We start from the raw sequence: 15,926 nt of genomic DNA, 5'->3' as shown, positions 1-15,926 counted from the left end.
CTTTCTCGTATCCATCACCCAATGAAACACACCCTACATGTCACTGGTGTTAAAGATTTCACGCTTCAATACTTACAATCATTTAATTAATATTTTTTTTAATGAAATTTTGGCGGTCAATTATACCGACACATCTGTAGAAAATACATATAAGAGGATATAAGTTACTTTTAAGAAACTTTGAATGTTTTTAAAATATTTATTTTTCATAATTTTATTAATTAACTAACTAATCTTTGATTATTATATTTTAAAAAACACGAAAGGTGAATATAGGAAAAAACTTTTTCAAAGTTGTTTTAAAAATAAACTGATTATTCGTAGTGTATAGAAATGGAATAAAAATGACTGGTAGTAGTAAGAACAAAAAACATAAATATATTATTTTTCAAAGGCTTAAGTCAGAATTTTATTATTTATTATATACTTTATTAAAAAAAAATATTGTTTACTTTGAAACACGTATCAACTATGTATTAGAAAATAAAAAATTTATTTTACTTTTTTTTCTTTGGATTTGTTGAAAAGTGTTAAATCAATCATTCAACTTTATTTTTTTTCTAAATTTAATTATGACTTTTTTAATTTGATTCAGGTTGGTCTTGCTTTTTTTATAAATGAATCAATTTAGTTTTTGTCGTTAGTTTTTTACAAATAGTGTTAAAGTTAGTATCACATGTTAATTTGTGATTGTTTTTTAATTTTTATAAAATTAATTTTTTTTGAATTTTTATTTATTTGTTGACACATGTTAATTACGTCACAATTGTGTCATGTGGTAGTAGTAATGTAATGTGACACGACAATGTAGACATAGTCTCAATTTGATTCCTATACTTGTTTTTTAGTTTCAATTTAGTCCTATTTTTTGTAAAAAGAACAATATTATTCCTATTTAAATCGAGACTCAATTTATTTTTGATATAAATCTTATGATGATATTCTTGCTAAAATTGACATTTTTATTAAATATTTCAGAAAATATTTTTAAACTAACTTTAAAATCTATATGAAATATTTAGGACAACTTACATGGGTGAATTGATAAGGAGTTAATACTTCAATCTAAGAAATTATACTACTCCACTTATTAATTTTAATTTGTTCATGTATTTTGTTATTGCATGATTTGTATTATGTTTCACATTAGATTTAAGGATTAAATATGTTTTTGGTCCATTAACTTTCAGTAAAAAAATGGAATTAGTCCCTCTTCAAAATCGTCTAATTTAGTCCTCAAACTTTACAAATGTTTGGGATTTAGTCCTTGTAACAACATTTTGTTAAGTTTATTTGACGTTTAAAACAAGTTTCAAGACAATTTCTTGGCTAACATTGAAGCGGAGATGTGTCAAGTGGGTTAAACAACTTAAATGCTCTCATGAAACACATTTAAAAGGTTAAATTAACTTAAAAAAAAAAGTGGTTAAAAAAACTAAATTCAATTTTTGTTGAAAGTTAAGAGACAAAAAACATATTTAACCCTATATTTAATAATCACATTCAAGCTCTAACTAGCATGATTTCAAACATGTATCTAAGAATATCAGCATAAGATTTATATAAAGGACAATGTTGTATTATTTTTACAAAAATTGTGACTAAATTAAAACTATAAAACAAATGTAGGAACCAAATTGAGACTTTGTCCATGTGCCACTATCACATCACAATTCTAATGCCATGTCACACTGATCGTGCCACATGGCACAATTGTAAAGTTAAAAGCGTAAAAAAATAAAAATTAAATATATTTAAAAACCACAAATTGATACGTGGTACGAATTTGAAGATCGTTTGTAAAAAACTAATGACATTGATCAAATTGAATCACTTTTTAAAAATCATGATCAAATTGAATGAAATTAAATAAGCCATAAACAAATTGAGACAAAAAAAAATGAAGAACCAACTTGACACTTCTTAGCAAAAGCAATGACCAATGGAATAATTAAAATTAAGGCTTCTCTTTATAATGAATGCAAAAATCAGATAAAAGGAAACATTTAGAATCAAAGTATAGTCCATAAGTGAATAAAGTATAAACTAGAATAAAATTATATTACAATGAGACAAACTGAATAACAAGTAAAGAAAGCAAATATACTGAAATGGGAATACAAATATTTTTTGCATAGCGTGCGTTGATCATCTTCCATTACCAAAGTCAATTAATTGAAGCTCTCTCGCACTATCATATCTAGTATTTTGTTGGCCACTACTGTCACCAGGTTCACAAATGCTTTGTGCCTCAGAAAGCAAGTATTGTCTCTCCTCAAAAGTGTGGCTTGAATTGGTCCAAGGGTGTTTGTTCATAAGCATCACTCCCTCCAATTCCATTGCCACTTCCTTCATGCTAGGCCTTTCCTCCCCTCTAAGTTTCAAGCACCTCGCAGCAAGAATAGCAACCTGCATAATCTCGTGTTTATTTTCTTCATCCTCATCATCAATTTGAACAACATCAAACAAATTATCCTCTTCCAAGCTACATACAAAGTGAAACGTAAGACTTCGTTTTTCTTCTGTCCTCTGAAAAGAGAAAGGCTCCTCCTTAGTTAGCAGTTCTACAAGCACTACCCCAAAGCTATACACATCACTCTTTTCAGTCAATTGGCCTGATTGCATATACTCTGGGTCTAAATACCCAAAGGTTCCTTGCACAATTGTGGCTATTTCAGTTTGGTCTTGTGGAACCAATCGTGAAGCTCCAAAGTCAGAAACTTTGACAGCGCCATTGTCATCTAAGAGTATATTCGCAGTTTTCACATCCCTATGGATGATGGGTATACTAGCTGCAGAGTGTAGATATGACAAAGCTCCAGCTGCTTCAGTGGCAATCCTTAAACATGTTTTCCAAGATACATTACCCACTTGACCTTGTTTATGCAAATAATCAAAAAGGGTGCCATTTTTAACAAATTCATATACTAATAATGGAACTTCTGTCTCTAGACAACAACCCAAAAGTTTGACTACATTTCTGTGATTAATCTGTGATAGTATAATGACCTCATTGATGAATTGCTCCACCTGGCTCGCATCCACTATTTTTGACTTCTTGATAGCAACAACTTGATTATTTGAGAGAACTCCTTTGAAAACTGTTCCAAAACCTCCTTTGCCAATGATTAAATTCTCATCAAAATTGTTGGTAGCTTTATTAAGTTGCTCAGCATTGAAAATTGTGGTGGATTGAGATGAGTCTCTTGTTGTAGAGAGTTTATGTCTTAAAATGATGCCCCCATTCTGCTGAAAGAACTTTTCCTTTAGTTTTAGGACTCTCCTTTTCTGGAGCATTAAGTAAAGCCAAGAAACCCCCACAAACAAAGCAATTAATCCTACACCTGCTCCTGTTATCAAAATAAACTCAAATGAAAATTTAGTGTCTTGTTGAAAAGGAAGAAAAACAAAACTCTAATGGTCATAATGATATGCTCACCAATGACGATCTTGGTAAATTCATCAGCTTGCTGCTTTGGCTGGCATCCTCCACCTTCGTTTGTTGCATTTCCGATCATCCCAGCAGGACATAAACATTCGAAAGAGCCAGGAGTTTCATGACAATACTCTGCTCTTGCGCAGTTGTGGGTCCCCATTTTACAATCTGGGAAGTCTACAAAAGCCAAAAATAATCGATGATTTTTTAATAATATTGATATTGGAATTATATTAATTATACTAATAAAATAAATTTTTTTTGTTAATAAATTTAATTTTAATAATAAAATAAAAATTTGGATTTGTTTTAAAAAATTTATCAGAAATAACCTAATTTCATTAGTTTTTTTATAAATTATGAAAAAATTACAAAATTTGGATTCTCTACTTATCTTTATATATTATTTCTCTTTTGTACCTTCAAAATACATTTACTATTGATTGTGAAATTTTAAAATACCTTTAAAATATCAAAATAGTATATTTTAAATATTCAGTTGAAGACAACACAAAAATATTTAGGATAAAAAATGGATTCAAAATTACATAAATTTTCACAAATTAAAATTAAATTAAAACTACAAAAACTAACCCAGGAACAAAATGAAAAAACCAAATAAATAATTAAACATTCATATATTAAAACACTGTCTTACTCCGACCAACCCTTCTTTTCCGTTCTATTCTAATAAGATAAAAAGTACAAAAATGATGAGAAGTAAAAATATGAAAATCACCCAGGTTACATATAAATAAATTTATGAAATATAAATCAGTGTAAACATCATGAAACGCCTTTTATAAGATTAAGTTAAAGCTAAAATTCAATTCTAAAACAATACTATAATTAAATAAAATAAAATAAAAAGTCATGCATATTAAAAAGATACATTAATTCTAAAGGAAAATAGTAAAAATGGTTAAAATATCTTTTTTGTTCCAATTTTCGTCAAGGTTTTTCAAATAAATCTTAATTTTGGTTTTATGTTCAAATAGGTCACAATTTTCGTCAATTTTGTTCAATTGAGTCCTTTTTTGCTAACATCGTTTAAATCATTAACGGTCATGAACAATGACTGCCACGTGTCACTTCATGGTTTTTTTGAATTTTTTTGAATTTTTTTTGAATTTTTTTTGAATTTTTTTTTAAAAAATTAAAATGTACACGTGTCAACCCATGAGCGTGTCATGTGAATTTTAATATAAAAATTAAATTTGGTCACATCTTCGATAGGGACCAAATTGGTTAATATTAACAAAAATTTGGACCTAATTGAACAAAAATAACAAATATAGGGACCAAATTGAATATAGAACATTGACTTTGACACGTGGCACACTACTGAGTTGTGGACATTAAAAAAATTTTAAAAAAATTCAAAAAAACCATGAAGTGACACGTGACACGCTCATGGGTTGACACGTGTACATTTAAAAAAAATATTAAAAAAAAAACAAAAAAAAACAAAAAGAAAAATCACGAAGTGACACGTGACCGTCACTGTTCATGGTCGTTAATGATTTAAACGGTGTTAGTGAAAATGGACCTAATTGAACAAAATTGACGAAATTGGGAAACACAAAACCAAAATTAGGACTTATTTAAGAAAACTTGACAAAAATTGGGACAAAAAAGTATTTTAACCAAAATAAAAATAATAAGATTATAGATTATATAAATTGATAAGAAATAATTTACCTGTGCAACCTTGGGAAAGGTAAGGGTTGCCCTGAAAACCTGGTTTACATTTGCAGAGGTAGCCATTTCCAGCGGCAGAGGGTGGGTCCTCGCAAAAGCTATTATCACTTATGCATGCATACTTAGTTTTGTCCTTGGAAACGTTACAGGCAGCTTCTCCAACTCTCCAATCAACAATCATGGGAGCCTCGTCGAGCGGGACGCGATTCAAATCATCCCTGGAGAAATTGTAGCCGCCATTTTTGACGACAAACGAAACGCTGCAGCTGTTGGGATTGGAAGAGTACTTGAAATCATGAAAGGAGTAAGCTTGTATACTGATGTTATTCATTCCAGGAGGTATATCCACCTGGCAGCACCCTATGCCCGAACATTTGCCGTCACTTCCCTGCATGTTTTCCATCTTCTCTTCATTCTTGTTGTCACATCTTGTTAAGCAGCCTGTTGAGTATTTAGCTTCGTCGACGTAACTGTTGAGATACCCGTAGGTGTCGCAGCCTATACTCACGAACTTGTTTTCCGTGCTGGAAATGGTGAAGGATGCAGTTTGGAGTGTGGGTTCGTTGGCTGTTTCTCCTTTAGAAATGCTTTGTTTGCAGATAGAAGAGACGAAGAAATCCATCTCCAATTGACCTAGGAGGGTTATGTTCCGAACTGGGATTTTATCTGTGTATAGAATGGCGTTTGTGCAGCTGAGTTCCAAGTCTTCTTCCAAGAAACAGTTGTTTCCGGCGACTTTACCTACGCCAAAGGGGTACGGAATTGAAACATTTCCGCATTTGTTCAGGCAGCCGGGCAGGGCTTGGTCAACTGCTGCAGTTGCTGTTCTTGCTAACGCAATGACCAGCAGCAGCAGCATCACCACCTTCAACTCCATTGTATAGTAAACTATAAGTGTTTGCTCCTTCTTCTTCTTCTTCATCTTCTGCGAGCATCTTTATACTAACAAAAATGCCGCGGCTTCAGTTTGGGTTGAACCATTCGTCTAATGTTTTGTTTGGTTGTGCACAAGTTTATGCCGACTCAGTCAGGCAACTCTTCGTCTTGTTATTGTCTCACCGTCTGTGATAACAAAAATTCCCATGTCGTATGTAAATGGGTAATAAATGGATGGAAAATAAATTTTTAATAATTAAATATTAGCAAGTTTTCGTAGTTATATGAAATAACATTTTTTTTTTATATTTTGAAATTACCTAAAAATACCATCTCAAATAAAAAATTATCAAAACATTACCATCTTAAATAAATACTTTCAATTGATACTCATATAAAAGATAGAGAATAATTTAATTTTTACTTAGAAAGGATCGAGTGTAGCTAGAGTATTATATTATTATTTAAAATTAAAATTTTATTTATATTTTATTATGTTAAATTTTATTTAAAATAAAATAAAATTTATATTTTATTAATTTAAATTTAAGTAAAATTATTATTTAATTTCTATTTTATTTAAAACTTTTAATTTTATTTTAAAAATTTATAAGTTATATTTTTTAAACATTCACAAATATTCATAAATGCTTGTAAATTTTAAAAAATTCATAGATATTTTTTGAATTAAATATCTGACTGATAATAGATTGAATTTCTTTTAGTGAATAGCGTACCCAATCCGGTCCATCAGGATCTCTATCACTTATTGTTTTCATGTTCGTATTATTGAATATTCTATCATAACACCTTATTAGAATTAGGAAGAAAAAGAAAAAAAAGAAGAAGACAAATTTAGAGTAACTTTTGAAAAATACTTCATTCTATTTACATCACTTCATGATAGTTCTATATAATGGGACCTATACTACACGGTAGCTTGACCAAGACTTACAACCTTTTAATTAATATTCTTCTTTTTTTTGTCATGATATGTATTTTAATGAAATTTTGGAAGTCAATATTTACAGAAACGTGTGTAGAAAATAAATACGAGGAATTAAGTTATTTTAAAAATTTTTGAATACTTTTAAAATATTTATTTTTCATGATTTTGATAATTAATTAATGTTTTACTATTATATTTCAAAAGCACATAAAATGAATATATAAGAAATAACTTTTTCAAAGTGGTTTTAAAAATAAACTGATTATTCGTAGTGTATAAAAAAAGGAATAAAAATGACGGGTAATAATAAGAACAAAATATAAATATTTTTTTTCAAATATTTAAGTCAAAATTTTATTATTTATTATATATACTTCATTTAAAAAAAGTTATTGATTACTTAGAAAAGCATATCGACTATGTACTAGAAAATAAAAATTTATTTTAGTATTTTAACGTCTAACTTTTAGTTTATGTTGCTTTCAACTTGGAAATTGTTTTTTTTTCATATTTTTCTCACTCTTATAAATACTTATGAAATTTCTTGAATGATAACAAAGTGGTTGGCCTTGTAGTTTTAAAATTTGTGAAATTTTGATAAGGATCATACTTGATTTGGACAAATGAATATATATTCTTATGTTCACATAGAGAAAGAGATTTGTAGAGAAAGAGAGTTTAACACTTATTTTTCACTTAAAAGTCCGTTCTCATTAAATTCCAACTTAGCGCTTATATATTTACTTAAATGTTATCATTTTTCTTTAAACTTCAACTTACTTTGTGATAATTAATAATAATAATAATAATAATATTAATATAATAATACTATTAAAACTAATAATAAATATATTTTATTTTATATTATTTTTTCTTGGTGTATGGTCGGGTACATCCCGGCCCAATAAGACAGAAATGGTCGGGATCACCCCAGTCCAAGTATGAGGCACATTCGTTGTGGCCTAATCACTAAGGTACCTGCTTTTCACCTTTTCTCCAATACAACACAAAGGGCCCAATAAGAGTGATGGTCGGATATATCCCGGCCCCTTTTGGCCGTGTACATCCCAGCCCAATGATGTGACAGATGGCATATGGGATTATGGCACAGAGGTACAAAGGAGTAGCGCGCAATCTCAGCCAAAAAGGAAGGAGTTGATATTTGGCGAAGTACAGACAGACAAATCTCATAATGGAAAGAGCTGATCTTTGACAAAAGTACAGACGGGAAAAACCCCAAAAAGGAAATAGTCAATATTTAGAGAAGTACAAACGGGCAAATCTCATAATGGAAAGAGCTGATCTTTAACAAAGGTACAAACGAACAATCTCAGTCGATAAGGAAAGAACCAATGCGTATAATAATAACAGGTCCGTTAAAAAATTAGTATAAATTAAGGCCTAGTGAACATGTAAAGGTATGCTCTTCTCACTAAACCAATTACACCTCATATCGAATTACTTTCTAACTTGAGCGTCAGAGTGCCTGCAGGTACCCTCACCCCCGGAGTGCAGACGACAGGGAGATCCAGGAGGAGTCTAGGAAGGAAAAGGAAGAGGTTCGACACAGAGGGTTCTTGAGATCGTCTGGTTCCTCACTAAAATAGTATCGATCATGTACAATTGGCACCCACCGTGGGGCCATACTATTCTCAAGAAGGATGGTGTCGACAAGAGCAGCAGTCGATCAAAATACAGTAGCAGCGGAGATACAACGAGAGATGAACCGCTAGTTGGAGGAATTGAGACGCAATAATGAAGAAGAGATAAATGCCCTGAGAGAGGAAAACCAGCGGATGCGAAGGAAAATTGAGCAAAATTCCCAACAAAGGGAAGAATCTCACAATAATGGAGAAGGAGAGGGCGGCACAGGACGAGATGAATCCAGGGTACAGACCACCACCAACCAAACAGGCGCGAGACCCAGAACAGTAGACGCCACCCCTTCGTGGACAGGATCATGGAGTTAGAACTTCCTGCACGCTGGAAAGGATTGACTATGAGCCAGTACTGTGACACTACTGATCTAGAAGAGCACGTGGACATATTCACCACGCAAGCAGGGTTGTACACTTCAGATGACGCAATTCTTTGTCGTGTGTTTCCAACGTCCCTGAAGGGTCCTGCACTCAACTGGTTCACACAATTACCACCTAACTCTATTAATTGTTTCGATACGTTGGTCACTCGTTTCGGCATTCAGTTCGCCACCAGTAAGCCACACCATCTCACTTCTCTGGCGTTAGTAAATATACGACAGGAGAAGGGAGAATCTTTGCAGGAGTTTATGGAGCGCTTCGGGAAGATATTATTAAATATCTCTAATCTAAATCCTGAGGTCGCCATGCACCACCTTGTAACAGCGTTGAAGCCTGGCCTGTTCGTTGACAGTTTGTGCAAGAAGCCCGTGAGCAATCTGGACGAGCTTCGAACTAGGGCAACCAAATTTATGCAGATGGAAGAATTAAAGGAGTTTCGCAGTACGACCCAATCAGACACTCGGGAAAAGAAATACATTGATAGAGAAAGGGTGTTAGCGCCGTGACCTGACAGTAGGTTCAAGGACTCTAGACAACAAAAGTACAACAGGTACACACCCCTCGTGTCTAACAGAGCCACTATGTCCGCGAAGAAAAAGTACGTCCGAGCAATCCAAAATGTCAATGTCATATCTACATGTCACCGGCGGCACATGTCACCCATCACATTCTGTGATGATGATTTTCAAGCCATTGATCCCCAACACGATGACCCAATGGTGATCTCAGTGAAGATTGAAGACTTTGCAATAAGTAAAACCTTGGTAGACCAGGGTAGTTCAGTGGATATCTTGTACTGGGGCACTTTCAAAAGGTTAAGAATTTCGGAAGTAGAAATCCAACAATACTCGGAGTCGATCATGGGCTTCTCAGGGGAGCGAGTGAATACAATGGGCTACATTGATTTGTTCACCAAATTCGGAGCAGGGAGAATGACGCGAATGGTAAAAATTCGATACCTTATTGTTGACGCTCACACCTCTTATAATATTTTGCTAGGGAGACCTTCGTTGAACATGCTTGGTACGGTGATATCCACATATCACTTAGCTATAAAATTTCCGTCAACTTCGGGAGACATAGTCACTGTACATGTATACCAGCCAACTACGCGCAGAGGCTACGCATACAGCCTGAGAAAAAGACCCATACACCAAGTTGAGAGCCCAGCACCGCTACAATACCAAAATCAAACCCAAGTCTTTTCACCAGGGAAATCTAGTTGAAAACATGTGGGGAAGTTCTCGCCCAATTGGGAATAGGGTCATTCCGTGTCAAGGAAGTTGTGCATAAATGCGCATACAAATGGGAACACCTATCAGGTGTCTCTATTCCAACAACCTGGAACGCCTCACATCTGAATAGGGTTTTGGTCAAGAAGGTTTTAATGAGGCATCATAGCAATAAATAAAGCATAATTTTTCATTATTATTACTCTACGCATACATTTTCCATCGCTAAAGCACGCACACATTTAAATCAAGTGCATCAATCAAATACTTTTTTAGCATTCTCTCTATGGGAAAGGAAGCTTCATCAAACTAGATGATCCCCCCATATCTATATCAATGGGAAAGGAAGCTTCATCAAACCAGATGATCCCCCCATATCTTAATCAATGAGAAAGGAAGCTTCATCGCCCTATATGATCCCCTCATATCTGTATCAATGTGAAAGGAAGCTTCATCGCCCTAGATGATCCCCCCATATTGATAAAATAAATACGACAAAGATGACACATAACAACACACAAAAGCGGACTTACTAACCTAGTAGGGCAAGAGGCCAACCAGGAATGGCCGGGTACATCTCGGCCAAGACACATGTTGGCAGCCTCACAACCACATCCCAGCCAAGAATGGTCGGGTACATCCCGTCCAGCAATGGCCAGGTACATCTCGGCCAACCACACTCTTTCTTTCCTTCATACTCGATTTTACACATTTCAGCCTCTTGTTTCACTTTGTTCACTACGAGACTGGGGGGCTGGTGTTGGTGTATGGCCGGGTACATCCCGGCCCAATAAGACAAAAATGGTTGGGATCACCCCGGCACAAGTATGAGGCACATTCGTTGTGGCCCAATCACTAGGGTACCTGCTTTTCACCTTTTCTCCAACACAACACAGAGGGCCCAATAAGAGTGATGGCCGGATATATCACGGCCCCTTTTGGCCGTGTACATCCCAGCCCAATGATGTGACAAATGGAATATGGGATTATGGCACAGAGGTACAGAGGAGTAGCGCGCAATCTCAGCCAAAAATGAAGGAGTTGATATTTGGCGATGTACAGACGGGCAAACCCCAAAAAGGAAGGAGTTGATATTTGGCGAAGTACAGACGAGCAAACCCCAAAAAGGAAGGAGTTAATATTTGGCGAAGTACAGACGAGCAAACCCCCCCAAAAAGGAAGGAGTTGATATTTGAGAAGTACAGATGGGCAAACCCCAAAAAGGAAGGAGTTGATATTTGGCGAAGTACAGACGGGAAAAACCCCAAAAAGGAAAGAGTCGATATTTAGAGAAGTACAAACGGGCAAATCTCATAATGGAAAGAGTTGATCTTTGACAAAAGTACAGACAGACAAATCTCAGAATGGAAAGAGCTGATCTTTGACAAAAGTACAGACGAACAAATCTCAGAATGGAAAGAGCTGATCTTTAACAAAGGCACAAACGGACAATCTTAGTCAATAAGGAAAGAACCAATGCGTACAACCTCAGTCGGAAAGGGAAAGAATTGATCCTCGAATACAAACAACCCGCAAATAATAATAACAGGTCCGTTAAGAAATTAGTATAAATTAAGGCCTAGTGAAAACGTAAAGGTATGCTCTTCTCACTGAACTAATTACACCTCATATCGAATTACTTTCTGACTTGAGCGTCAGAGTGCCTGCAGGTACCCCCGCCCCCGGAATGCAGACGACAGGGAGATCCAAGAGGAGTCCAGGGAGGAACAGGAGAAGGTTCGACACAGAAGGTTCTTGAGATCGTCTGGTTCCGCACTAAAATAGTATCGATCAGGTACAATTTTAACCATAGGGATACAACTATAATTTAATAAGTTTATTATTAAAATATATTTTTTTATTCATTACATCCATCAAATTATTCTAACACTTTACTTTCAATTTTTTTTCACTTCTACCTCTCTATATGGATGACAATTAAATTTGTCTTTGTAAATATTATCTAAACTCGTTTTCATTATATTATATTATATATATATATATATATATATATATATATATATATATATGGGTATAGATATGAATATGAATCTTCATGTAAAAAAAAATCATGAATTGATATTTCAGTTTTCCGCACGATAAAAAATTAAGAACGGAAATTACTTATTTCATCCCTCCGAATATAACCACTTTTAGTTTTATTTCATTTTCTTTATATTTTATTAAGTAACTCAAATTAATTTCATTTTGACACTTTCTTTCCTTTTAAGTTTGTTGACAATTAAACAAATTATTAGAAGTCACATATATATATTTGAAAAAAATATAAAAAAGAAGTGTGCACTTCGAGGTAGATAGATGTGCAACAATAATCCTGATAATTCACACTTAGGGATACATGCAGCAATTATGGAGTTAGTTGAGAAATTGTGTTACCCAGCCATGCAACCTGTTTCGCTTTTTTATGTGATAAACAACATTAAATATGTGTTTCATATACTAAATATTAAAGTGGTTGATTAAACAAAAATATATAATAAATAACTAAGAATAAAATGATTATATAAGAGCGTTTGGCTGTTCTTTAAAGAGTATTTGACCAAACATATACAATAATATATTAATTAATTTTCTTCCATCATTTCTTATCCTCTCCAAGGTTGTAAAATAGAGTATGTTGTGAAGTGATAGTTAACTTAGTTAACTCTCACTTCTTAATAGGTGTTTAAGGAATTGAGTTAGGTCTATTTAGCTATTTATAATAAATGTCACCATTGGAGCACGACATTGTTACTTTCAAATCACAAAATGTCATGTTTCTCATCTTTTTAACCTTCTGTCCTTTCTCTTCTCTTCTTACACAACCCATTTTTTACAATGTTAGGAATCCAAGTGTGAGTCTAAGTTCCACATTGACCAGAAATGAGAAAGTAGAGCACTATATAAGAATAAAGACTCATAAACCTATTGCCTTAAGGTTTTTGGTTGAGAGTGGTGTCAGTGTCTTATGTGGTTAGGCTTTCATTGGTGTTGTTCTCTCCAGTAAAACTCCCTCTGTAAAACCTGACAACACTATTATATAGTCACTGTTTTTGTTAATTATATTTTTATTCAATATTTAAGTAGATTATTTATATCATAATTATAATGGGGAAGTAAAGTAAGGTTACATAGAATATTTTAAGATAAAAAATTTAATATATTGATTTGTCTTTTAAAAAAAAGATCTTAATCGCGACATTTAATACATTCATTTTCATTAAACATGTTAAATCGATTAACTAATTCATTATAATAAAAAAAATCAATGATTTTTTATTTTATTTTCAACATTAATTAAACGTCTGAAATTTATAATTTTTCTTAACCTTTAAACATTACGACACCATATTTTCTCTAAGATTAAATTGAATTAATTTAATTAAACACTTGAATTTGATAAATTCCTTTCGCAAAATTATAGTGTGGTATCCCACACTGCTGTGGTGTCAAGTGATTATGCATAAAAACAGTGATCGATGCCTCAGTTATTTGTTTTAAATAAATGATTACTCGCACTTGAATGAAATAAATGTTAGTGTAGTATGAGCGCAAAGATAAAAGCATTTAAAAGAAGGAAAATTAATTTTCTTAAAAGAAGAAGCAAAATGTGCATTGTAATAAATTAATTTTCTCCGCCGACCGATTTGTTTGAGGTTGGAGATGGCCTACGTTATTTCTACTATTTATTTTTTAAAATAGACTCTCATTATTCGAAATACTCGTTGGATGAGACTCTTATTTTTCAAAGACAGTCAAAATTTTATTATTTATTATATATACTTTATTTTTAAAAAAAACTATTGATTACCTAGAAAAACATATCTACTGTGTCTTAGAAAATAGAAATGTATTTTAGTGTTTTAAGGTCTAATAATTTTTAGTTTATGTTAATTTTAACTTGGAAATTGATTTTTTTTTCGTATTTTTCTCAGTCTTGTAAATATTTAGGAAATTTCTTGAATGATTACAAACTGGTTGATCACTTAGTTTGAAGTATAGATAAATTTAAGGGAGGATGAAAGTCCTCACATAGATGAAGAGATCCTCAAAAAAAGATACATGAGCACTTATGCTTTATTTAAATATCCATCAATTTTTTTTAAATTCCAATTTAACACTTATGCTCTTACTTATGTTGTCACTTTTTTTTTTAATTCCAACTTACCTTGTGATAATTAATAATAATAAAAATTATTATTATTATTATTAATTATAACAATAATAACAACTTTATTAATAATAATAGTTATTATTATAATAATATTATTATTAATATCAATACTTAAACTAATAGTAATAGTAATAAGTATATTTTATTTTATATTAATTTTAAGCATAAAAGGTAAACTATAATTTAACTAGTTTACCTATTAAAACATTTTTTTATCGGTTACATTCATCAAATTATTCTAAAACTTTACTTTTAAAACTTTTATCTATTCATCCTTAAAATAAACAATATTATTTTCCTTTCTCACTCTCCTCTCAAATTTTCATTCATCCATTTTCTTTCAAATTCCTGATCGGAAAGAATGAGCTTTCTTCTGCCATATTATGGCCCTAGTAAGTTTTTTCTTTTTATGTTTTTGTAATCTTTTATTTACTATCTCCTATATCATTTTTTAAATGTTTGAGTTAGAAATTAAATCATAAGAAAATATTTTAATTATTAAAATAATTAAATTACAGGAATAATTTTGCATTATAAGAATAATAATGTAAAAGTAGGGATTCTGTATATTAATTGCATATACTCTCTTGTATATTTTTTTTTTCTTCCAATAAAATACATTGCAGAATTCATTTTATTTGTTTCCTTCATCGTCTGTCTTCTATAAAAAAAATATTTTTTAATTTATCATTTTGAAAATTGAAATTAATATTTATTGTATGCTTAAATTAATTATACCAAAATTTAAAAGTTAATTATGATAATAAAGGGGGAAAAGTGTAACCATACATAAATAAATATTACAATTATAAAATTTAAAGTAGCTTTAAAAGAATAACATTTAAAGTAGCTTTGAAATAATAGATTAATTTAGACTGACTTAAATAAAAAATTGAATGATCGATGTTACACTTCACCTACATGTTAGCTTGACCAAGACTTATTAAAACTACTTAACCAATATTTAAAATTATTGTTTTGTCCTGATATGTACTTTAATGAAATTTTGACAGTGAATAACTACTGCAAAAATAAATAAGAGCAATTGAGTTGCTTTTAAAAAATTTTAAATACTTTTAAATTTTTTTTTTATGATTTTGATAATTAATTAATCGTTGACTATTATATTTCAAGAACACAACAAATGAATATAAGAACTAACTTTGTCAAAGTTATTTTTAAAATAAACTGATTATTCGTAGTGTGAAAGAGAAGGAATGAAAATGAGTAATAATAATAAGAACAAAATATAAACATTTTTTTTCAAAAAATTAAAATCAAAATATTTTATTATTTATTATATACTCAATTCAAAGAATAAATTTACTGATGAGAATAACATGTTGGCTATATATTAGAAAAATTAAATTTATTTTGAGTGTTTTAGAATATAACTTTTAATTCATGTTAATTTTAACTTGGGAATTGAATTTTTTTTTTTTCATATTTTTCTCACTCTTATAAATGATTACGAACTTGATGACCTAGACCTAGAAGAAGTTTCTGCAGCCATGTTCTT

General features: G+C 31.6%; 1 protein-coding gene across 1 annotated transcript; it reads right to left on the bottom strand.

Annotated features, from left to right (window-relative positions):
- Positions 1 to 2,035: 2,035 nt before the first annotated feature.
- LOC114181030 (putative wall-associated receptor kinase-like 16) lies at positions 2,036 to 6,217 on the bottom strand. Its single transcript, XM_028067351.1, has 3 exons — positions 5,138 to 6,217; positions 3,440 to 3,613; positions 2,036 to 3,350 (listed from the first exon to the last, which is right to left on the bottom strand). Exons 1-3 carry the CDS (start codon positions 6,057 to 6,059, stop codon positions 2,149 to 2,151), a joined length of 2,298 nt encoding a protein of 765 aa, XP_027923152.1. The 5' UTR covers positions 6,060 to 6,217; the 3' UTR covers positions 2,036 to 2,148.
- Positions 6,218 to 15,926: the final 9,709 nt, after the last annotated feature.

This window comes from Vigna unguiculata, chromosome 1 (assembly GCF_004118075.2).
Source record: "Vigna unguiculata cultivar IT97K-499-35 chromosome 1, ASM411807v1, whole genome shotgun sequence".
NCBI lineage: Eukaryota > Viridiplantae > Streptophyta > Magnoliopsida > Fabales > Fabaceae > Vigna > Vigna unguiculata.
Note: the sequence above shows the minus strand (reverse complement) of the source record. Positions and strands in the feature narration are given on the sequence as shown.